Below are 26,804 nucleotides of genomic sequence, written 5' to 3'. Positions count from 1 at the left end.
AGACAGTAATCCAATGTAGTATATAAGCTGGCAATATGGTCTACCAATCAATTTGGGTCTAGGGCTGGAGCTATTGTCAAAGTAGTTGTAAACTTTCTTTTCAGAACACCGTGAGTCATAAAGCTCCTATGCATAAAGTGGTGAGTGAGGGAATCCATGCATGACCGTTGCATACCAACAAGTTTCATAATGAATACCATGGCCAATTTGAATACAATAGATTGAATAGATCTGGAGATGAGGTAAAAACAGATTTTTCTATGTTTACAATACACTAGGCCTGAGGTACTTAAATTAATGAGAAAGTAAAAGTATGGTTTGAAATTAATGGAAAGCAAGTTTAAATTTGCACATTTTAGTTTGCAATTTTTGTAAGATCTAAACTTGAAGACTCAGGAGGCAGGAGTTATTCGACATCAGAGGAAGTTGTGGTAGACACGTTGTTATCTTCTGTGGGAAGCTGAAAGGAAATATTATCTCTAAACCGGTTTACGTCCGTTATCAGGCTCAAGTTGTTTGCACCTAAAATGATCATGAAAAGTCAGTAGCTTTTTGATGGTTCTTAACTGGCCCCAGCTGTTACTGGAAACAGCTGATCTTAGGAACAAAGCTTCACATCCTTCACTCATTATTTGGATTAAAATACACACCTAAGTGGGGTCTCCATCTCAGGTTCTGGCGCACACCGCTGGGTAACTACATGGCGCTCCCAGCGGTGTGCGCCAGAACCTATGGTAACCGCAGCACAGCTGACAATCTATATTTAATTCTATTTGTCTATGACGCTAGCTACCTTTCAAAATATCGCTCCCCTGCTTATCATACGAGACCAGTCACACAGCAGGGCCACGGCCACGAGCTATGTCCACTACCTGGCCACACGTAGCTACCGTCCACTCCTCATGTGATCTTTTTAAAACGTGGCGGACAAATTGTACGAAACCAAGTAAAAGTGGTGGTGAAAAATAGCGTTCGTACCACGGACAGAAATGGTTTTGCAGCTCTCGATCGATTTAAGTTCTCAACTTCGTCTCGAACTTAAAAGCTATCTCGTGCCGGCAAAACCCCATTTTCGGCCCTAGGTACGAAATATACTATTACAAGAAGCGTTTATTATTTCAAAGCGCTATTAAACAGCTAATTTCAATTAGTTACATAGCATATTTAGTCGGGTCTTTTAAACTCATCGAAAATTATGACTGTTATGACTGTAGTTTTAAAATAACTTCTGTATAATACTGGTTCTTGACAATTGCTCGATTTCAACAGGTACACTAGTTTTTTTTACTAACTAAACAATTATCACTAAATAGATAAAGGAAAAATCAATACTTTTCGCAGCAGTGTTAAATCTCAAAAACTTTATTCTCTATAACAATATTACAACAGATATAAGGATATACATTTACTATATATAGCATCTTAAATTTAGAGAAAATATCAAGTCTTATGATTTAATCCCCGCTGTGATTGTATATAACTAATCTAAATGGACCCATATCTATAAAACTCCTATATCAAAAACCTCACCACCTGGCAAATTTGGGCATCGCAAAATATAAAAGCCCACGATTCTTAGCACTTCACTCTTTGGACAGAAGAAATAGAGATAATTTACAAAGTTCTCGAAAGCGTTTTCTTTTATTCACCACATCCCTCACACAAATGTAAATATTCATGCAAACTTATTAACATTTATTAGAAGATTTAGTATACTAGGAATGTGTATTATTTGTAGCACAACCTAATTAGTTTCATAACAATTAACTGAGCATTTAATGTTCAACATATTTAAACCTAATCAAGTCAAGCACACGTAAAACATTTGTGCATTAACAAAAATAACTTGCAGATTCATATTACTCAAGATAAACAGCTTAACTATAGTACCAATATAACTTCCAAAATCATCTGTTTAACACTACATGTTGTTTCTTACAAGGGTACAATGAGTAATTTTTAGTATTGCATTACACACGGAGAATACAAACAAGTGAGAATATTTATTCTTATTAGGATATGTTTGGTTATGTCAGTATGATTTTTAATCTTGTTATACTAAAGAATCAATAGTTGTCCTTAAGAGAATTCCTGCAGATACATTTAAGCTCCATTTTTGATCATCAGCACTTGCAGTAGGTTAATAATTTTCTTATATGTGCAAGAATTAATGATAAAATATGATAGCTTAGCATAGAAGCAAAAAAAAAGAGACTAAATAAGGTATTAATAAAACAAATTATTCTGAGTTAGATATTCACCAAAAATAATGTAAATAGAATGTAAGCATTGAAGTTACTGGTATGTTGGTAGACCGTTGACAAGGCTAAAATAAATGCAGTAACTGAAAATAACATAGTAATTGTTTTTGTATGTGTACAAATATTACAAAGATGGGTTTGGAGTGAAATAATGACTTAAGGTTTCCCACTGTCATCTTGGCTTAGAAAGAAGAATCTGTACGCAACAGTTGCTAACAATCCAATGGCGATGGGCAGCAGCCAAGACTTCCAGGAACTGTAATAAGAAGAAATTATTTGTTAATAACATAAACACATAAAGGCTAATAAAGGCTTGTTAATAACATACTCGTACTTATACTTTTATACCTTTTATGAAATGGCGACCATACAAAGTAGGTATTTTAAGCCAAGTATGAATGGAGATGAGTGTAGGATGAGTGGCGTGATCTTGTAGTCCTGTTAGTGACCTAAACAATCACCCAGCTCAAAGTGATACGTCCATGTTCCTGTTCAGAGGAGGCGAAAAATGGACAAGAAAGCTGTGGTTGGTTACCTGGTTGGATACGATGGCGAAGAACGATATCGAATCTATGTTCCAGAGAAAAGTGATGTCGTAGTTTCTCGTGACGTTGTTTTATGTCGGTAAGGCCGACATATTCCTTAGACACAGCTGTTAATTAATAACCCATACTCATACAGCTAATGGCAACTAAGGGACCTACAGTTTATAGTGGAATCCAAACCACATTTTTGCCTTGGTATATACGAATTGGTCTAATTATCAGGATAGTACTGCGGATAGTCGTAGTACTCACTCGTGCGGATGTTAATCCACACCAGGGAGTATCGCATCCACAGTGCATGCCTATAAATATCCACAATTCGTAACCTCCAAGTAGCTGGATTACAGGACTACACCACCCGTCCCTGTTTGGGTGATTTACAAAAATAGTTACTTTCTGGTGAAATGATGGGGCTAAACAAGGGTTACTAGCTAAGTAGGTTACATAGTTGGTTCAAATCTTAGGTCACTGGTTGGATTCCAAGCAAGATAAATTCTTAACTGTTTCAAAAATCAAACAACTCAACAATTTACATAAAAATTCTTCTATTTGGTTAAAATTGTTGTTAGTGAAATGAAAAACACCTCTAGACCTAAAATAACCTCTCTCTGGTTAAACCTTTACAAATAATACCTCCATGCACAAATCCTGCATACTATATTTAATTTATCAGATTTTTAAACTGTATTATTATAGTCCGATCATCCTGGTTTGCGGGCTCGTTCGAATAAACAACACACGTTTGTACTAAATTTCATCAAAATCTGATCGATATCACTCATGACGTCATGTTAAAAGTTTAAAAAAATGTGCTTAAGTTTATCGAGTTTAAGATGAAATCACACTTAGTGAAGAAACCATGTTCAACCCTTAACTGATTATCAATATTAATTATAATTTTAACTAAACCGAATCAATATTGTGTTGTTGCATGTTTTTAATGAAACAGATTTGAATGCAATACAACATGTGTATATAGAAATCAACTGTTTGTGATGTTATGCTATTAAGTGACAGACACTGAACAGAAAATGTGTTCAAAATAATTGACAACACATAACAGAACGTGTTTAATGGAACATATTTTGACAGAAACCGGAAAAGATTTAGATGCTTGTGGAAACGAAGATGATGTTTTATCGTTACATAAGCATTTATTGTCTGATATTTTTTTTCTAGTACGATGGATTTCCATTGATGAAATGGTAATTGATAATCCAATGACATAATAAACTGACAAGTCAAAATTCATTTTGAAACTTAAGTAAAAAGTCTATAGTTATTGAAATTATTTAGTTTACTAAGGTAGTCATGAGTTAAAAGATGTGGTAAATATAACTTGTTAAAGCACTACTTAGAATGCAGATTGAGATACAATAAAACAAAGTCAGGAAACTACAAACTTGTTTCTCACCTATCAGAGATCAACAAAACCATAACCTATAATAAATTAATTTACTTATTTTACAATTCATAACTTCATTGTTTGTTCGGGCACGGGTACTTGAGCTAGTTCAAGTCAATAAAAAAAAAGCACCTATATCAAGATGAAAAGGTGTCTTCATGAGATACAACAAGATTCATAATTCAAAGCAATGGAAGAAAACCCATTAAATGTATCAAAACTTTATTTTTCGACCTTATAGACAGACCTTAGATTTGAGATGAACTCAAGTAAAGCGAGTAACCCTAGACAGCTTAAAATAAACGGTATCAGCATTCTGACACATACTTTCTCCCATACGTTTGTCAACAACCTTTATCATGTGTAAGCGGTGAGAGTAAATATACGGAAATGGGATTTTTACAATTTTACAACATTTTACAACAGGACTATAAAATACTAAATTGTTATCAAAATCGTTCTGGCCATTTTTGGGAAATCCGATTTTTCTGTTATTTTATGGGGTTTTTATGGGAAAATAACATAATTTACCATAACTTTTGAACCGTAATTATTACAGAAATGGGATTTGTACCATTTTGTTCAGAATTTAAAGCGCTACAACATACTAAATTTTTATCAAAATCATTCGGGCCATTTTTGAGAAAATCCGATTTTTCCGGTTTTTTATGGGTTTTTATGGGAAAATCCCCATTAAAAATTAAAATTTCAAAAAAATGAAAAAAACGCCTGGAGATACCATGGGTTAAAACCTACATACCAAATTTCATCGAAATCGGACCACAGGTGTAGTCCCTAGCTCTGTACACATCCAGACACACAGACACACACACACACACACACAGACATCACTTCGAAAACCATATTTTTGGGTCCAGGGGGACCCAAAACGAATATATCCACTCAAAACTCAAACTCGAAAATATTGACGAAAACAATACTTTCTCCATATACTATGGTATAGGGGGAGAAAGTAAAAATGCATCTATATCAAGATGAAAAGGTGTCTTCATGAGATACAACAAGATTCATCATTCAAAGCAATGGAAGAAAAACCATTAGATGCTTCAAAACTTTATAATTTGAGCTTACAGACAGACCTTAGATTTGAGATGAACTCAAGTAAAGTGAGCAACAGACCCTAGACAGCTTAAAAAAGTGAGGTTGAATAAAAGTAATGCTACAGACAAGTTATAGCACCTCAACTACTTTCTTTTTAATCCTATAGAAATGTCTGTTTGTTTGTCTGTCTGTAATATATACATACTATAATATATACTTATAGATGATAACAAGTCGTAAATTATACCGATAAAGATAACAACGACATAAAAACATCGCTTATTCTTTGTCTTTGTTCTTCTATTCTTTCATGAGTTTCTCTTCATCCACCAATTCAACTAGTTGCCATGGTTACTAATCACCCAATCACAGGCTACCTAAGTTGTCATGATTACCAAACACCCAATGACAAAATGTTGTCACATAGCAAGCGCACAGCAGACAGATGTGTCATGTGTAGAGGCCTAAGGAGCAGACGATTGTCAGTACAGGATAGCTTGACCTTGAAAATTTGATTGACATTCATTTGTCCATTTTGCTTCCATTTTATTTTTGTCATATGAACTGTGATTATTCAAAAATAATAATGTGAGAGCCTACTTAATATTAATAATGGGCAGAAATGGTTAAATATACAACAAATTTTAACACACTAGACTAAAAAAACAAACAATTTATAAAGTTTTCTAGATATTTTTCATGGACAATAAGGTTATGTAAGGCAAGCCTATTGTGTTGGCGGCACAAGCTCACGCTTTAAGTTTACCATGTGAACGCAAGCACTTTTTGTGCCTGTTCTAACTTAATGTGTTTAAAAACTAGGGTAAGAATAAGGTTGTAATCTTAGGAATAGATCATTTTGGAGCTAACAAATTCATTGGTGGACCAGTAGGCCTTTCACAGGACACTGTGAATGATGTTGAAAAAAATACCCCCGCCGCAGCAAACCTGCAGACTAAGCGAATTTCCATATGTCTGATTGGATTTACACTAAAATGTCTACTTAAAAATTTAACATTTATTTCCTATTTAAATAGAATTATTTTAACAGGTACTTAGGTTTGCTGCATCAGGGAGGGTAAAACTTTTTTTGTAAAATGTTAATAGTTAGTAAGAAACAAAAACATTTTCCAAATTTGATCAAAATATGTTCATAAACAAGCAAACTACAACAGTTTACTTATTCTCCATAAGAATAACATGGGAATTTAAAATTTACATTTTTTTGGAATTTTCTCCGTAACCATTAGGCGCATAGTAACACTTCAATATACTAAATTATTTGTTTTTTTAAGCTCTACAAAATGGTTTGAAAAGATTTTGCAAAATTTTATTTGTTTTTGGTAAAAAATGGGAAAAACCTATTTTTACCCCATAAAAACCCCCGTAAACCCCCGTTCCCATAGTCCGATCATGCTGGTTCGCGAACTCGTTCGAGTTTATCCTGCCTTACACCTTCAAACCAAATTTTATCAAAATCGGACAAAAATTACTCAAGTTATCGTGCGGATGGACACATATATATATATATATATATCTATATATATATATATATCTCTATATATAGATATATAAAAATTTGAACGAATGGTGTTTTTGGCCTCTGGGGACATCAAAATGAAAAAGTAAATCGGTCCCGGGTCTAGGTCTTACCATGAGACCTACGGTAATAGCTACTTCCCTATAGGGAAATTCGCTAAAACCGAATTTGGTGACTAAAAGTCTCAGTTTATGAGTATTATTGTGGGCTTCACTCACCTTTTTTTTGTCTGTGATGTCCGGGACTCATCAAAACACATAAAAATAGGCTACACAAGACTTTGAAATCGTCCATGGCATCAAAATCAGGGTTGGAAAATACTATTTTTCCCCTGCACGTGGGTCGAACGCCTAACCACTAAGTTGTGATTAGGCGTTCGACCCACGTGCGGGGAAAAAGATAGTTTTTTCCAACCCTGAGGAAGCGGAACGTTTCTAGTAAGTTCCACGAAACGTCAGACATTTGATGCCAAGGACGATTACGTGTATTGCGTATATGTGTGTTTATATGTGTTTTGGCGAGTCCTGGACATCACAGAAAAAAAATGAGTGAAGCCCACAATAATATTCATAAATGAATAACACCTCACCTACAAGCATGTCTTTCAGAAACATAAAAGTCTTAGCACTGGACTTAAAGGGGTTATAGATCAGAGAATTACAAGAGCAGAAATAGATTTGATCATATCATTATAACAATATTCAAAGTAAAAATTAATTACATCTGGGGGTTTTAATTGGCATAAAACTATTATGCTAAAAACCAACGAAAAAAGAGACATAATCTCAATTATAGGGCATAAGCAAAAAATCTTTGTCACAAGCATTTGAAACTAGTAATATTATTTTGTTCAAAAACCTAATAAACCAATACACCCAATTAACCGAGCAAGGCTTTACTACCTTTACTAATCCATTAATTAAACCAATATTGGACCTTTTACAGGGTGTCCACAAAAAATTTGTCATTAATTTCCATGACTTTCCATGACTATCCATGACCATTTACCATTGATTTCCATGACTCACGAACTTTACACGCAAATTATAATATAACATACACACACAAATAATACTGCCTGGACATGTTATTTTGCAGAAAATACTGATATATGTAATAACAGATAACAATGGAGTACAATAGGTACAACAATGAACTAAAACAAACCGAAAACTCGTAAAATAATACAACTGTAATAAATTGAATTGTCGAACATTTGAGAATAAATCTTGAAAAATGTTACAACAGTCCGTGTTACGGCTGACTAGAGCATTGAATGGTCCCCTCAAATCCATCCATAATTGGAAATTTCCATGACTTTCCATGACTTCTTGCCTATTTCCCTGACTTTCAATGACCAAAATTTTTTTCCATGACTTTCCATGACTATCCCTGACTTTCCAGAATGTGGACACCCTGTTTTAGACCTGAAAAATACTGCCTTTTTAATTGATAAGTAAACCAATTATAATTTTTTGTAAAAGCTATTTTAAAAACACAAGAAATTAGTTCTACTTATAATCATAATTATATTTCCTCATTTTGAGTGGTGTATTTGGCGAGGCGTGACTAATGGGATTTAAATGTTATTACCTATTTAAAATAAATTGTAAAATGGTAATGATTTTTCACTATGCAACATAGTATGTCATCTCTTGTGAAGGTGACTATATCCACCCTCAGTAAGTATTAATTAAATTGTAAAATAGAAAACACAGTATTTATCAATCAATTAAATTAAACTGTCTCAGACTCCACATACTGTTTATGTCAAAGCATATTTTGTAGAGCAAACACATTCTGAATATTTGGGCCACATCGCGGTGGGAGCACATTTCCAAACAAAGGGATCAAAACAATGCACATTGGTGTTGAATTAATATTACGGTCAACAGCAGTCCGATTGACAAGTGAGCAGTGGGGCAAGTTTGTACAAGCAATGCATCCATGTTTGTGATTGCAAACATTTGTTAGTAATCAATGTCTGTTCCAAATACAGTATCTATCTAGGTTTTTTTATTTCCTTTTTTTATATTATTTGGAATGGTTACCAGTCTGAATATTTTTAGCTAGAAAACATTACATGTCATACTTATTTAGGTTTTATTTCTTTTAAGAAGGTGGCGTTTGTTCAAAGTTTCAATGTAATTTTAATTTGAACAAGAGATTGAATAGGTGGATAAAACTGAACGGTGGATAGGAGGTATACATTCTGAAATAACTTTTATTGCAAAATTTAACACAAATTTCATAACAAGGCAATTTTGAGTTTGTAGCAATATTAGATGTTTCCAATACCGTTGTGTGAAAATCAAATCAGAAAAAATAATAAATTTATGATTGAATGTAATGTAGTTATAAGTTGGCAATGAGTTATCTTAAGCTCGATCAATCTTGAACAGCTTGAACACTTCAAGATGGATATAGCATGTATTAAAACATCAAGCTTTTTGAGCTAAGTAGTAACTACTTATTACAACAATATTTTCAGAAAATACTATGATAATCTATAAACTTGTATGTGTATACCCTAATTAATTTGATACATTTTATCGATTTATAAAATAGTTTTAAAACAATTTTCTTAGTCACATTGAACACGTGTCCAAGTGAATTGCTAAAATGACCTCCAAGGCTACATGTAATGGAACAACCAATGTTATCATTCGTAGAGGATAGAGTTCATTGATGTTTTTTGTTCAGAAGATAACTAAATTGTTTTCTATAAAATTTTATCAGAATAGTAAACCTTGCAGTTATGTTGTGAACAGTGATGTAATTCAATCATTATGTGTATACTAGTTTATAGAATAAAAAAAGTAACATTGTACTTTTTATAAAAAAAATTGACTACAGAAAACATATACTTTCTTATCACATTTTATCAAAAAGTTATTTTGATAAAACATAGCAGTTTTGAATATTACCCCCAAATAAAATGTTAGGCTATGTAAGTAAATGTCAAAAGTCTACTTTTAAATTGTATTGAATATTTTTTTACTGAGGTTAATATAAAATAGTCACAAATATAAATAGTGGGAATGTTTCGTTTATTAAAGCACATTGAGTAAATGGCAAGAGATTTGAACTTTAAGGTAAAGTTGAGTAATTTATAAAAAGTTAACACTTAACGATTTAAAAACTAGAGAGAGTTTATCGTTCTTGTTAAACGTTTTACCATGAAAATAAAATGTTTTGGCACATACTGATTGAAAATACCAATAGTAAAATATTCTCAATTCGTAATTAAGTTTATAAAATTTACATTTTTGTGTAAGCTATGCGTTTATGTTTATGACATTGTTCTGAATAAGTTATTTTAAATGAAACATCACTTCGCAAAACGTTTCAAAACACAGCAAAGATTAAAAACCTTATTAAAAATTAAAAATAAACAGTTGAACTGGAATTTTAACTGTTACTCTGAAATAATAAAATTGGCATGAAACATCTTATAAAACACACATAAAATAGTTATTTGTATAACTATAGTGGGCAAAGTGGCACTTTGCTGCACACGAGAGCACTGTTTACTGTTTCACTGTTTGCTGTTTACTGCGGAATGATCTCGAGTGCAGCAAAGGCCTTTTGCACTCGTGTTACACATTTTATTTTTCCTACAGTCACTATAAAGCATATAAATAATTAGTCTTTCAAACATTATACAACACGTTTTTAGGTTCAGCTGGCAACACAAATAGGTGCCCTAGAGAAAGTAGTACCCGGTCCGTCTCGGCAAGAAATGTGCTCCGGGACTTGAGAATATAGTTCCGTATGTTTTTGTAATTTGAAGTGGTTTCGACGCCAAAAAAAAAAAAAAAAATGCTTTAAAGGTATTTTCTTGTTTGTTAAGATCGTAGGAATGTTTTAAAAACGTTTAAAATAAAAGTCCAGAAAGTTCTGAAATACCGAAACTATGAACACGAAATGACAGGTTAAATCGTAGTTATAATAGTCAATCAGCTGCTCATAGTATTATTATCTTTAAGTGTTGCCAACCTATTTCCAAGCGTACACGGATTACGTGCATAATAAAACCACGCTGTTTTGTGTTGTTTCGTTGGAATCCTGATGTGCGCCAAAGTATAAACCCTACGACAAAGTATAAATATGCAGAAATTAGCAGCTTTCTGTACTAACAGTACAAGGAGGCCAACTTTGTCGGGTGACTGTAAGAAAATTATATTTACAAGTAAAACATATGATTTATCATATCTATATACAGTATTAATAGGCAAGCATGTTTCTTAAAAACCTTTTTTCTCAGCTTGTGTGAATCCCAGATTAAATCCACGCATACTGTTATAAAGATATTTTCCTGTGGATGTGCAGAATAGAATCCCTTTATAAATGACAATGGGCTCAAACATAAGAAAAAATAATAATTTAAAATGTTAAAAAACTTACAAGGGCCTAATGGATTGCCATGCTGGCGACAAAATAACAACGAAATATAAACAGAAAGTCAAAATAAATTAAATAAATCCCAAACACGTTTTATTTACAGTGTGGGGTGAAAATAAAGAAGTCTGTATATTGTATATTTTCAATCGAGTTTTCGACCACTGGACGACCTCGAATAGCAATTATTGTAAAGAAGTGCAAGTCATGTTGGTAGGATCACATTACTACTATTAAACCCTAATAACAACTAAGGATACCAGAGGCAAGGCCACCAAAATGTGCTGACTAATGCTGAGAGCCTTGACCTTGACTTCTAAGCTAATCTTGGTGGCCTCAACCCACTGTGGATTCCACAATGATGAACCAATCAAGTAAACGTAACAGCCAATGCCTTTAGAATAAAAAACCTTTCAACATGAACATCCAAAACTATTAAAAAAAAACATTGAGCTTTTAATTTTTACTTTAAAACTAAGTCACTAAACCTGCATCAATTAATGCAATAGTAATTTTTGAGTTACTATTTTGGGCTGTTATAAAAAAATAGAATCCTTTTACGTTAAGTAGATCAAATTATTTTGTTAGAGCATACGCAATTGGGACTTTGTAGAAGAGAATTAAAATCGCTTTAATGAAAAGCCTCTAAAACTGTTGATGATACACCTGGAATCAAACCGGTCCCACAATTAATTTGCTTAAATCTCATACAAGTATCAAATTAAATTTGTTTTGTCACTTGAGCCGTAAAATAAATCCAAGCAGAGACAGTTATGTCAATACATTGCTCAGAAATAAGTATATTACTCATGGGGATTCTGTTTTTGGTTTGCAAAATGTAAATACAATTGTAGGCCTATTTCAAAAGAAAAAAAAACCTTACTTTAATACATAGAGGAGCTCTTATTATTTACAGTGGACATAATTTTTCATTAGACCAATTAATGTGATTGACTACGGTAAACAATGAATTAACCTTATCGATCTCATACTACACTAAATTAATATACCACCATTAACCAAATTTAAAATCTACTTTAAGATGATCATTTTACTTCTTTCTGATTTTATGGAAATAGCTTTGATACTGCTATTTTGATATTTTTTGCAATTTAAGTGTGTTATATTGCCTTAGTACTAAACTTAGGTAAATTTTTATATAAACTTTATAAAGTGGTTTCCAACTATAGTTATTTCCCTGGCAGAGTACTCTACAAACAAACTGATAAGAGCAAGGTTTGATAAGGTGCACAGCTGTTTTGTGTGGTGAACTACAGCAATGACTTGCAGATCCGATCAGTAGCCACAGATAAACACTCGTGCATGACAAAGCGTATTTCCATCTCTAAGAGACGAGGTGAAAATTAACATGGCAAAAATATCTACATTCAGAACGTGTTTTAAACTATAGTTGGAACAACTTTGGATGCAAAAACAAACTACGTCCGTAGAATGGTATAAATGACATAGCAGAAAGAAGTATATTAAAGAAAATGTAACCATGGAGCGTGGTTTTCAAGATATAAATTCTATTTGATCCCAAAAAATTGCAAATTGTTATGCACAGAATTTGGTAACCAACTAATAATATTACAGATTTTTTACATCAGGGGTCAATCTTTCAACATTTAGTCAAAGTGCTTATGAGAAACATGGCTGTAAAATTTGGTGGCTTGAGAATATATTTTCAACTTGATTTACATTGTTTCACTAGCAGATAGCATCATCTAAATAATAAATATTTCTTGCAAGTATTTCTATCATGATTTCTGGAATATTATTGAGACAGATAAACCAATTTAGGCAAGTTGTAGATAAAAGCGAGAATAGCCTGAAGCCCGACACCTTTGTGATAATTTTGAACAACATACCGCTGTGTCCGTTACAATAGCATGCACCAGCGGCAGGGTCTGTACAAGTAAGCAATCATAAGCAATCAAACAGCCGACAGCAATCAACACTTCATTATATTCATAACAGAACCGTTAGTCATGTCACCTTATTGTTATTATTTAGATTAGTACTTGACTCATTAAAATATAATAATAAAACGAAATCAAACACAACAACTATAAAATGATTGTTACTATATAAAATATTTTATTTAACTGACCTGTCACCATCTCCAGCATCAGTCTTTGGTACGGTGGTGGCTTTCTTTTCTTCTTTTTTTGACCTCTCAGACTGAAAAATCACTTTATGTCAGTTTTAAAATCAGAATTAGGCCTAAATAGAAAATATAAAAAAATGTTAAGGTAGCCTAGGCAAAAATGCATTTGATTACAATTGAAGGGAATGTTGTGCTCCAAGTGTCTGACTGTTCTAGCAAATAGTTTAGTAATCAGTAATGCAGATTGCATACTTTGCTTCTCTAAATTAACTATGTCCTTTTATCTGTTCTCACAGTTTAAAGTAAAAGCCAGTTTCTTATCAAATACTTAGGACTGCTGAGGGGATTTGGTTTTAAACGGTTGAATTAGAATATTACGATTCATCTTACCTCTGCAAGTTCCCCAATTTTGTATTTTTTCATCATATCTCTTGCGTCTGTAGAGTGGCCGACATCTTCAAATGCTTCCGTTGCATCTTTTCCCAACTGCTCCAATAGCACCTCCTCTCCACCCGGATGCTGAAACCATCATATCATGTAAGATATCTCAAAACTTGCATGAGCTTGATCCAGATAATTATGGTATATATATTAGTAGAATATATTAGTAGTAATAGCAGTACTAAGTTACTTCATTACATCATCACAGCCTAAAGCGAAGATTGGTTTAAATTTCCAAGGTCGGAAAATTAGCATATAAAACTTGAAAAGACACTTTTGTCATACCAGTGTTGCACCAATTAAGTTAGAAAATTGACAAAACAGTACAATGGTGGGCCTTCATTATTTAGCCCAGCGGTTCCCAAACCTTTTGATCTGACGACCTACTTACATCTTGGAATTTTTTGCCAACCTACTTAATCAATTTTATTAATTAGCCCTATATATTATTATATTTTTATTTATCTTAACGTGTTAAGTATCTATTGAGAATCAAACAAGTAAATGAAAACTAAGAAGATTACGTAAACATAATTAAAAATACAAAATTAAGTCCAAAACATTATTACTGTATATCAAAAATTTTAACTATGAAGAACTGAAGTTTGCTATTCATAAAATTGTATAAAACTGAATTAAACTGTTAACAAGATATATACTTTATTTTGATTGAATGTTCCCATCTACTGTAAGTGCTGGACATTTGATAAACATAGGTTACATCTGAATTTAATTTTCAAATACACCAAGTGGGAGTTGTGAATAGATTTTTACGATGCTACAGAACTGATATATTTGTCCTGTTAGTGTTTTGAACATCCATTTTATTTGTGTACACTTCCATAACACTTTGTTTAATGGGTAGTAATCATTCATAGCCTACATCAAAATTAATTGTAACTCTGTAGTTATAAACTGGACAGATAACAAGTCATGAAATATTTTCCATTTTCGTTTGATTCCAGCAAAGTAAGGTTTTAGGTCTAGTTCTATTATAAATCTAGACTACTTTGGGTCAAGCTCAAAATTAACAATATTCAGTAGGGTATCTAGTATAGCCTGTTTAAGATAGTGGAAAGTTTAAGTAAGTATTTAAGTCGTGATGCCAGAAATCCCTCGTAACTCAAACATAGAAGCATTTAACAAGAAGTTAATTGTTTACAAAATTAAACTTTACATAGGCCTACCTGTTAATTTGACTACAGAAAACTAAGTATTCAAACCTACAGTTATAGCCTACTGTATATATATAAGCATCTTTTAGCAAATTTCCCTATAGGGAAGTAGCTACCGATATTACCGTAGGTGGCACGGTAAGACCAAGGCCCGGGACCTTAATAAAATGGTCTAGTTCATGTACGTCCACACTGATCGCTGGGGTAGACGAAATTTAGTTTCCATTATTTTAGGGTTATTTTCATGACTTGTCATTACTATTTGGTTATATAACTAGGACACCAGTTGATTATATTGTTTTATTTGGTTAAATGAGGTTTTAAATGACTGAAATAACAAAAAACAAATTGTAAACAAAACACAACCTCTACAGTTGGACGTAGGTGCAGAACTAACAATAAATTTGGCTTCAGCTGTTCTATAAGGATAACAAATCTTACTAAGGGAGTATGTTTTATCTATGCTGTCATCTGTTTTTATCATTAAGTGGGTATATTTCATACTCTTTTTGTGGACAAACTTATTTTATTGGAGAGCTGTCTGTCTTCCCTTGAGAAAAATGTTTCAAACTTAGTTTTGATGGATGATTTTAATGTTAACCTCATTGGAGAAGATCCTGAGAGATCTTCCCTAATCTATCTCCTGAAGTCCCATGGACTTTTCATTACCACAACACAACCGACGAGAGGCCACTCCTGCATCGACAACGTAGCAGTAAACTTCAATACCTGGGACTAGGCCAGCGTCGTCTAACACTTCGTCGCAGATCACTCGGCAGTGATAATGAAATGGAATACTTCTTCAAATGTGGTGAATCCTCCTTTGAATTCATGGTATTTGAAAGAGATCAAACATCACAGTTTATTCAAACCTTTAATTTAAACTAGGCTATCTGACATGCGAATGGGTGAGCGCCAGAATAATACCGACAGGGTTTAAAGGGGCAGAACAGTAAGTTATATCAATATAACCGTATTTCAGTAGATAAGTTATTCACAATTCAATGTCATAAGCTTTAAGCACTTAAAAACTAGCTTAGAACTTAGGGGTGTTGAAATACCAAATGTTTACACATCTAACAAGACAATCGATCAGGGTTTATTCAAATGGGCTGCACTTTAGTTTACGTCCTAACTTACATTTACTCACATAGCCACATACATTTAGCACAGTTTCATTTTATAATCAGCTGGTAGTTAATGTGCAAGTTAATTTAACATGTATAAGCAAAAAAAAAAGATTTTTAGTAAGTTAGGTTCTTATGGAACCGAGGTCACACCAACGCCATTCAAGGTGACATAAATGTAAAGTAGTAATGGTATACAAATTATGTTATTTCTAGTTCATAACAATGTAATAAACATATTTCAAAAGAAAAAAAGAAAATCGTGACAAGGGGATGGTAGCAATAGAAATTTATATTAATTTCCCATTTTCTTAAGGAAATTTTTAATAATAGCCTACAACAAAACTGATAAATGATGATCCTTTTATAGAAATGGTGTTAGGTAGGCCTATTGTCTATTATGCAGTAGGCTAACTAACATGTAGCCTATAAATAAGTAAAAGAAAACGATATTTAGTAAGTTGGGTTCAAATGTAACCGAGGTCACACCAACACCATTAACGGTAGCATATCTCAACTGCAAAGAACAGAGGGTATATACAAATAATGTTATTTCTAGTTCATAACAATGTAATAAACATTGCTTATAAAAGAAATCAATAAGATCGTTGTAAGGGGTACTACATAGGCCACCAATAGAATATTATGGTAACTGTAATATTCTTACACATTTCAACTAACTAGCACAATTATTATAACTTACTATAAGGTATAGTGCTAGAATACGCTTCAAGCGTTTACTTTGTTTACTCCAAGGAAACATTCATTCATTTACATTCAGCAATTTATGCAGTTTTTACATATATGCTCAAGGTTTGGCGGGAACTGCCAAACGCCATCTTGGCCGTTTCGCTAAAAGAAAAAATTCCCGCCACTTGATATTTTGCAGATTATGTCGTCTGCTTTGTGACGCCATCATTGTTGTGACGTTTAAGGCTTGTCACACACTGCGTCCGGTCCGGTAAAATTGGATCAGGCATGCCGGATCAGGTAAATTCGAAAACCATTAATTGAAATGGAAGTCTCCACACTGAATCCGGTCCAGTGTGTCAGGTGGGGTCCGGTAAAATTATTTCAAATGAGAAGCGATAGGCTTCCGGCGCCGGAGAACTCGCGCATGCGCCGACAACTTCTACTTGTACCGGACGTGACAGTAGCAGCAGACGTGGTTTTGTTATGATTCTTGTCCTCAATCAACTTTTTGTTGTCCTCAATCAAGGTACCTATAAAATTCTCCCTAGCAGCGGCTACACTTGCCCGATTCGGTCCAGTCCTCCAAAATGCGGAACAATGCTTCCTCACGTTTTTAAATGGAGGCGGCTACACTTACCCTATTCGGTCCGGTACGGTCCGGTTCGGCGCGGAATAATCCTCCAGGGTGCATCCATCCAAATTTGGCAGAAGCATTTGGGGCGGACCGGACCGAATCGGACAAGTGTAGCCACCTACCTACTCCCAAAATTCGGATGAGGATCGGACGTGGTTCTGTGAGCACTCGGCTATTTCCGAAGTCTTGTGGTTTCCTCGTGCCGCATTTCAAACTAATTTAGAAAATGAAAAATAGATCTTTGTGTTAATATAGGCTACACTGTTAAATTGAAATACCTTTTCAAATTTGTCAAGTTCTTTTAAAAATATATAACCAATAAATTATTGAATACCTATATATGTAAAGTATTGATGTATTAGCCTATATCATAGACTAAGCAACACAAGTAGACTCCTCATCCCATTGTAAATTTTGAAGCTTGTTTTTTGCGTCTAGTTCATGTACGTCCACACTGATCGCTAGTGTAGACAACATTTTGTTTCTATTATTTTAGGGTTATTTTCATGATTCGTGCTTTACTATTTGGTTTAGGAGACCAGTTATTGTTTATGATTATATTGTTTTATTAGGTAGGTTAAACGAGGTTTTAAATGACTGCAATAACAAGAAACAAATTGTAAACAAAACATAACCCCTTAGGCCTATAGTTGGACGTACAGAACTAACATTAAAATTGGCTTCAGCTGTTCCATTAGGATGACTAATCTACTAAGTAAGGGAGTATGTTTTATCTAGAATGATTATATATACTGCTACTTCATTGTTTGAAATGGATAGACCTATACAAATATTAAATGTTTGTAAACTAATTGATTTCAGATAGATCATTTAAAAGGAAAATCAATAATAATTTTGATGTGCAAACATTTATTTATACAGTGCCTGTTTAAGTTTTATATGTAAATAGTAGTGTTTATTCTTAAATCTATATAATTAATACGCTACATGAAACTTTGTCGGTTGAACTCCTCCGCCATTTCTTAACCGATTTTAACCATTGACCGTCTCATTGGAAAGAGCGTGTTGCGTAGATTTGCAAACTGGCCTTACATTTTTGAAAAAGTCCCTTGGGCTCTGCCCCAGTGGCTTTGAAAGTTCCCATGTTATCCTTATGAAGAACATAATTGTTTACATTTTGATCAGCTGTATAATTTAATAGCTGTTATTTATTTTTCAATTCAATGAAACGCATTAAGTATATTTATTTACTATTTGAGTTTGTGTAAACATAACCTTAAAGACGGATCGCGTTAGTATGGTTGTACCTTAAATTTGTGTAATTATCGTTGTTTTGTGTCGCTATGACGGATCGTGTTGGCATGATTGTAACTTAAATTTGTGCATTTATCGTTGTTTTGTGTAGTTATAATTTGTTTTTTTTTTCTTTTAAATGCCTCCGACGCGACGACAACGAAACATAGCCAGGACTGACAGGAGGTGTAATCGTGATAACGACCGCAGCTACACATAGTGGCGCGTAAAATAGGCTTAACTTATCACAGTCAGCACCTGACCCTGGACAATCTCAACTATTAGGTTACAAATGCGCCCTAACACTACCCCAAAACGACTTTGCGTTGTCAATTGGCCCACTATTCGTTCTCAATTGACCTGTGTTGCCTGTACAGCGAGGCATTTTGAGAAGGAGAAAACCGGACGGAATGCTTTAGGTTTTTCAATAACGAAGATAAACATGGTCTGAGTTACACACCGCGGTAATATTTGAGTTGACTCTTTTAAACTCATTGTAAATATGACTGTTATTCATTTTGAAATAACTCCTGTAATACTTTGCAATTGCTCGAATTCGAGCAACATGTACACTCGTGTATATAATAACGCAGTCTTTCTATCCGACATTGTCGGTCAACGACGCAGCACACAAGTATCAAGTACCTACTACATGTTAGGTGTTATAGCAAATTACAGTTGTGAAAATAGACCTGACATTATTTTGGCAACAAGCAGTGTTGTTTTTAATTCTGACGATGATAAATAAAAATAGCTATTTAAACATGTAGGCCTAACATGTAGGCTACAGTTTTTTTTTATATTTATTAAAAGCATGATAATTTATTGTACACAATATCGTACAAGTGTAGCTACCTCTTATGGCCGGACCGGACCGAAACGATTCGTACAAGTGTAGCCAGCCAACACAAATTCGGGCCGGACCGAACCGAACCGGGCAAGTGTAGCCGCTGCTTTTGAATTCATTTTACTCACGCTTATACTATGTGCCCACAACATCTTCTGTCGCGACGCTCTTCCTCTTCCAAAGCAAGAGCTGCTGCAACTACGAAGATCTCTTCTTCACGGTCACTGTCAGTTATTGCTTTAGGGAAATTTTGTTAAAACTATCTAACTTATGTGTTGTTGGTTAAACACTTCTTCAACTCACAGTACCGCTGTCCACGCATATAGCCTACTGGTCGCCGTAACTGAAACGCCTGATGCAGTGTGTGGAAATTTGCCGGATCCGTTGGAAAACACCAGATCAGGATTAGCCAGACCGGACGCAGTGTGTGACGAGCCTAACTGTGACGTATATTCGTCGGAGGGGCGGTAGGAGAAGTGGGAGGGGTTATTGCTGATCTATTGCCAGTTTCACGCTGATACTTAAGCCTAGGGGAAGCCATAACCAATAAGTTTAAGGACAAGTTTTTTAAGTTAAATACAAGCTAGGCACCAGTGATTAGCCAAAATATTTCAGTGGTTAGCCTAACTTAACTTGCCCAGTAAACTTACAGTAGGGAATTATCTGTAGGCATAAGAATTAAGGATTAGGCCTAGGCCTACATCTGGGTGTATAATTTCACTACTTAAGTTAGACCTATTGAAGCTGTTACAAACGGTACATCAATGTTAAGTTATAAGCATGCCTAACTTAAGCTTATTTAACTTAGACCAACTTTAAATATTAACTTAAATTTAGCTTAGACCTAGGCCTAGTGGAAATATTAGCCAAATGACAGTTAGGCTAAATTTGCTTACCTCATTCAGAAAATCTGTCACGTCGTAAACTACGTTGTGAATTACAATCACGGTTGAATTTTTATCTTCACTTTCAGCTTTTATTTCTGCGTAAGTGTACACTTTGTCAGTAGACATATCTGTAGGCCTAGTAAGTCTACGCTATAAATATCAAGTCCTAAGAAACAGGTAGGGTATCTAAAATGGTCACGAGAAAGTCTGATAAACTATTTCCGAGGTTAATCAGATTAAAATAGCATCAATGAACCGATGAACAGTTAAATAACAAACTGTAGATTTTTATACACCGACACTGATCACTTCCCTAACCACGTCCTATTCAAGAAGATTAATCTCAATCTCCCAAGGTTGAAGGTTATTTAAATTACGAATTTTCTTCGCGTCAACTTTTAGTCCGAACTACTAAACTAACTAATGGCTTGTCTTTCTTTATCTACTACAGTCAGTCAGTCTCAATCGGCAGTCAGTTCAGTATACTGTATAGTGTATGTATACAGTATACAGACGTCAGGGTCAGACAGACAGAGTCGAGTATTCAACACCGAACACCAATAGAAAAGAAACAAGAAACAGTACGGATTACAGACAGACAGGGACAGGAGACAGGACAGGAGGACTGATCAGTGATTGGTTGGTTCTTTGGTTTTAGTTGCTTTGCGAATGAATACACACAACAATGCAAATACAGGTTTGCACTTTGCAGCTGCGGTCACAAAACAAAAATATCCCCGCCGCAGCAAACCTGCCGACTAAGCGAATTTCCATTTGTCTGAATTGATTTTAAGTTAAATATATTTTAATAACATTAGGTTTAACGAGTACCTAGGTTTGCTGCTACAAGGAAACTAATAAAGTGTGTTTTTGAGTAAAATATTGATAGCTTAGTACAAAATAAATAAATTTGCCAAGTTTGATCAAAATATATCCATAAACAAGCAAACTACAACATTTGACAATATTCTCCATAAGAATAACATGGGAATTTTAAATTTACAATTTTTTTTATTTTCTCCGTTACTAATAATCGAACAAAAATACTTTGATATACTAAATTATTTGTTTTTTAAGCTCTTCAAAAAGGTCTAAAAAGAAATCGGGAAACTTTGTGTTTTGAGGGTCAAAAGTGAGAAAGCCCAATTTTTACACCATAAAACCCCCCGTAAAGCCCCGTTCCCATGGGCCGATCGTGCTGGTTCAGGTCGTAATTGCTTTCCAAAGGGAACTTTTCATTTACCTAATGTTAAAAATACCTCAGCTGTTATTATTTGTTTGTACTGTATTACCATTACTGTATTCTGTTTTGTTTATTTCATCTTAACTTAACCAATCAATAGTTTTATTAATACTAATGTAGTAAAACGGGGTGGAGCCCGTGGGTAACAGCTAGTTATTTATTAAATTTAAAACATAAATATAACTGGTATTAATCCTTTTGGCAGTTCTGAGTCAGTGGTATCACACCTTTTTGCCGCTGCTTGGTTTGAATTATTAGCTGTTGTCATAAATTCAAAACAAATTAATAATAATAGTGCTCCACCCTGTTGGAGACCTTATAAACTTTTAATGCTATTAAACGTCAACTTACTTGTTTAGTAAAAATAGCTGTTAAGATTCCTTATGAACTAGCTGTTCCCCGCGGGCTTTCGCCCCGTTTTACTTAGTACAGGTAACTTATGATCAAAAATCAAAAACTATTAATCAAATATCAAATACTATTGATCAAATATAAAAAACTATTGATCAAAATAAAAAACTATTGATAAAAAATAATAATTTTTGATCGCCGTACCAGGCTGGGTAGAATTTTGGGTGGCTTTTCATGGCTGTTCGAAGAATAACATTTGACTTAATAAGCTGTTAGGGCAGAGCCCTAGGAGAGTATTAAGATAAAATATGGTATCTCCTGTTTGAGGCTATAGCCATCCCTATACAAATTCTTCTTCGAACAGGGCTGGTTTCAAATTGGGTCAAATCTGGTTCAAAAATCAAAATCACTCTTAAAATTATAAACAATGATTTGAAATCTTTTTTAACAGTGTAGATTTGTTTCTCTAGTGTATCTCCAACCTTTTAAATAAAAAATCTTATAATTTTATTGTTCGCTCACCCTTAAGCCCGTGATTATATTGATATATATATTAATCAACTATATAGTATAAATATAGCTCAATTGCTGAAAATTTGATTCGTAAATTACGAATCTATATCGGAGTTTGTATGATAATAAAGAATAAAAAACTGAATGGACAATTTATAATCTATCACCTTTAGTATCCAATATTCAATCTATTACGATGGCTATTACTTATCCTTCGGCATTTCAACTGAAACGTAAAGCTCACGCCACGCTGCAATATTTATCCCAAACTAACGGAAAACATTTATAAACGAAACTTATATTGGAACGAAATTTAATGTTAGTGTCTTTTATAGGTTACTAGCTAGTAGCTGGCCTGACAGACGTCGTCCTGTCCTAATGTGGTTTGATGTCAATGCTCGTTCATTTTCAAGATGAGCTCGTTCGCATGGCTCAATCACGTCCTGGTTAAAGTTCGTTTTAAGAAGCTTTTGTCATAAATTAAGAAAAATATAGTGCTGCACCCTGTTGGTAAACCTATTAACTTTTTAATGCTATGAACATCACAGAATCAAATTGTTTAGTTGAACCAGCTGTTAAGATTGTTTAATTCCATTTAAATATGAGTACTCATAAGGTTAACATGGGAAACTCCAGAGCCACTGGGGCGGAGCCCTTTTGACGGATCTGCACCAAACTTCACACAAACCATCCTTGAATAATGCTTAATAATGCCTGAAAGTTTCATTACAATCTGTTGAGCGGTTTCGGAGTCCATAAAGGACAAACAAACAAACAAACAAACATACATACATTGGATTTTATATACATAGATAGGTTTAGTTAAGTCGTTGTATCAATGTTCAAATGGAATGACGAATAAACTATCTGATCGTTGTAGTAGTATCTTTAAGTTTTGCTAACTGTTTCAAGCATACACGTATTATTCCTTAATAGTTTTAATACTTTTCACTGAAATGGTGACCATACAAAGTTGGTATTTTAAGCCATGTATAAATAGAGATTAGTGTAGGATTAGTGACACGATCTTAGTCTTGTTAGTGACTAAAGGCCAACATATTCCTTAGACACAGCTGTTAATTAATTAGCCCATATGTTTTATACTGCTGCAATCTACCTGTGTAAACATTTGGTATAACATTCCAGTAGGTTTATAGGCTTGGTCTCTTATTTAACATAATTATTTGTTTCACCAATAACGATCCCGATTATTTCCGTGAAGTCATATCCGTAGTGAAGTATAAATACCTCTTGCAATGAACCAATGCGAAACCGTTTGCAAAGAGCCTTCGCTTCGTCGGAATGGCCAATGTCGTCGAAACACTGAGTGCCATCCCCACCCGCCAACCCCAGAAGAATGTCTTTTCCACCAGGATGCTGAAAGCAAAGCAAATAAGAAACAATGGTCAAAACCGTAAGTCGTTAGAATACAGACATCTGTAATATTCTACAAACAACTTAAGAAACGATTACACAACATGTCTCTTTTGGCGATAGTTGCGGGAATTCACTGTAGACCAGCTAATCCTGAGCTAATAGTCTACAGTACGAAGTTTCCTGAGGCAAAGTGATCCATAATTGACAACTTTCTCTTTGCTTCACTAACATCTGCAGGAGAGTTAAACTAATATGTACAGTAAACATATAACTGCAACCTTCAAACAGGCATAACCTTGGAGGCCCTATATTTCCTCTTTTGTATGTAGCATTGTTCAATTTGTTCTAAATTTTGTATATTATAAATAAGTCTTAGCTATGTAAAAAGCAGATATTTAATCAAACCTGATAAAATTATGGACTTTTCAGTGCTTGTCTTTGATTTTCCTTTTAATTGACTAAACAAATTGTAAATAATATGTAAAAAAGGAAAATAAATTCATTATGAAGTTAAATTCATTTACGGCAGGTAAGGTATATCCGTAATCGCAACATGAGTATGTAATTGTTGAGTTAAATACCACACGATTCATCTTCGATTTGCATATGACTGATATTTTATTACTACAATTGAAGTATAACTCTAATTGAATAAATTTATATTTAAGGAGAACGCGAACCCACCCTGTGGTGAACTCATTTAAGAATGAACGAGTTTGTGTAATATTTTTTTCGTCACTTCAAATGTTTATTGACTCAATGACTAAAGCCAACAATTAAGAGGAGTGTAGATAAGAAATTATTTGTACCTATACATGCATAGGAAAGAGTTTTCGTAATTAAGCACTTTAAGGTAAAAATTGTCAATTATCCCAAAATTGGGATAAAAAAGTAATTAATAAAACCACGTTTTGAGAAAATACATTAAGATAGACGAGGCTATAATGATAAGTTCAAAATTCAAATTTATGATTTTAGTATTTAACAAGTAAACCTTGTTTTCCCTAGCCAGTCTTTATTATACAACATTTCTTTTACCTATTTGTTTAGGTTTGTACATTTTGGGGTACCGGTAATGTATTTACTGTATTATTTAATTAAACATACAATATGTTATTTATAGATAAAAACACAACATACCTCTTCTAAAAAGTTGGTTAGATCGTGAACGTTACCATGAATAACGACCCAGCAAGATTCTTCATTGTTATGTTTCTTGATTTCTGACCACGAAAACATTTTTGCTCAAATATTAAAGAATATGTAGGCCTAAGCTGCAAATTAAAAAATATTACCTATTCTTTCAATAACGCACTGTGTTATTTCACTGTGCTATTACACTCACGTTCGGGTCCAGATGTGCCGGTACTTGTGAAATTCCGAATTGAAATACCGCAGAAGGTAACGTCACAGTTGTTTACGGTAAATTTAGACTTCAGTCGTTTAGACACTCCTGCAGTAAGAGGAAATTAAAGTGTTTGTGTTGAAACAGAAAATAGTTTTATAAATGTTCCGTTAAGAGAATTAATTCTTGAACAGAACCATGGATAGTAAATATCGTTTATTGGTTAACAGAGTCAACCGCTTCTGATGTATGCGCACTGAATGACAAGGCAGAACTAGTCATTAGCACAAAACACAAAACAACTGGACGACATACCAACAACTCCGAATTTACAAAATCTAAGTACTGTCCCAAACGTTTTATAAGCTTGTGAGGGTATATAATTGGATATAATTGGCGCTAGGTAGTTCCTATTGCTAATTAATTACGATTCTGAAGTACCATTAAAATAACGGGACAGAAACCATATAACTCTATAGCAAAGTGCATGACCATTAAGGAGTTTTGAATTTAAAATCTAAATTAGATTTTAAGTGCGTTGACTAAAACAGTCAGCAAAACGACTCAATGCTTTCAAAACTTAGTGATGTTTAATGATAGCTGAATATAACGTTATAAACTAAAACTGTCGTGAAACATATCAATAGGACATAATATGGTTCTGTGTAACACGCGAGAGATGATTTTCCAAAGAAATTGCTACCGAAAATGAATTTTGAGTAAGTATTTAAAGATTTAAAACCCCGTGTATGTATTCAACGAAATGATTTCAGCAATTCCCACAAATATCACCTTCTGGAAAAAATATTGTAACAGTTTTAGATGGCCAGAACACAGAACACGGTGGAAATATACCTATAAAGATATACAAAACACATTTTTTGCACCCTTAAAACTGTAATGTATTAGCTGTTAACATTAACCAAACTATTGTAAAATTATGATAGTTTTCTAGAAGTTAATGTTAATAGAGTGAGAGGGATACAGTTTACAGAAACCTGCGTACTCAGTCAATTCCCAACAGTTTTTGACTAAGATGAGATCATAATATATAGCTGAAGCTGATCAGACGTTACATGTTCATATTTTTGCTCATGTATTTATTTATCTTTGCAATGGTTGTGCCATTTTCCTACAATCTCTAAAAAAAACAACAAAAAATAAGCCCGTGTAGCTGTCACTAATTCAGCGTAGTTTAAAAAGTAGTGGTAAAAACACAAGGCTATGTCGGGCGAAGCCGACGGGCAGCGATTATTATCTAGAGTCATGGATAAAGGTATTTTCTCTTCGACTATTTTCTGTAACGAACATTTTATAAACAATCTAGCTGATAAACAAGTTATGTTCATCTTTCATTCGTAATACAGCGTATACTTCGTTGAATACAGTAAAGTAGGCCTATGTGTAACCTTTCTCTTTGGTGAGTAGTAGACAAGGCCCGGCCACCTCTTGTTCCCTAGTGGATTAACTACCGCACTACTACTACAGTCGGGACTACGAAAAACTAAAGTTTGCAGTTGAGGAGGAGCCTATCTACCTCGTGACTTCGAAGGAGCCAATGAGGACAGTGCGGTGTTGCCAAATCTGATACTA

General features: G+C 33.9%; 1 protein-coding gene across 2 annotated transcripts; it reads right to left on the bottom strand.

Moving 5' to 3' along the window:
• Positions 1 to 1,346: 1,346 nt before the first annotated feature.
• Positions 1,347 to 25,120, bottom strand: LOC128992689 (cytochrome b5-like). 2 transcript variants are annotated; one of them, XM_054416391.1, is made up of 5 exons: positions 25,007 to 25,120; positions 23,738 to 23,866; positions 13,715 to 13,843; positions 13,328 to 13,398; positions 1,347 to 2,517 (listed from the first exon to the last, which is right to left on the bottom strand). In XM_054416391.1, the coding sequence occupies exons 1-5, from the start codon at positions 25,103 to 25,105 to the stop codon at positions 2,418 to 2,420; spliced, it is 528 nt and encodes a 175-aa protein (XP_054272366.1). In that variant the 5' UTR covers positions 25,106 to 25,120; the 3' UTR covers positions 1,347 to 2,417. The 2 variants fall into 2 exon arrangements, with proteins under 2 accessions (XP_054272366.1, XP_054272367.1); XM_054416392.1 differs by lacking the exons at positions 23,738 to 23,866; positions 25,007 to 25,120 and adding an exon at positions 20,392 to 20,901.
• Between the last annotated feature and the right edge of the window lie 1,684 nt (positions 25,121 to 26,804).

Source organism: Macrosteles quadrilineatus, unplaced genomic scaffold, assembly GCF_028750875.1.
Source record: "Macrosteles quadrilineatus isolate MER2022 unplaced genomic scaffold, UCM_ALF_1.0 Scaffold_4__1_contigs__length_99947679, whole genome shotgun sequence".
Lineage (NCBI taxonomy): Eukaryota > Metazoa > Arthropoda > Insecta > Hemiptera > Cicadellidae > Macrosteles > Macrosteles quadrilineatus.
Note: the sequence above shows the minus strand (reverse complement) of the source record. Positions and strands in the feature narration are given on the sequence as shown.

What these genes read in the sequence shown, in the direction of transcription:
- LOC128992689 (XM_054416391.1), bottom strand. Translation starts at nt 25,105, where the DNA reads ATGTTTTCGTGGTCAGAAATCAAGAAACATAACAATGAAGAATCTTGC. An exon ending in AAATTGGGGAACTTGCAGAG is followed by an intron (nt 13,399 to 13,714) that starts GTAAGATGAATC and finishes GTGATTTTTCAG; the next exon opens with TCTGAGAGGTCAAAAAAAGA. An exon ending in GATGCTGGAGATGGTGACAG is followed by an intron (nt 2,518 to 13,327) that starts GTCAGTTAAATA and finishes TTCTTATTACAG; the next exon opens with TTCCTGGAAGTCTTGGCTGC.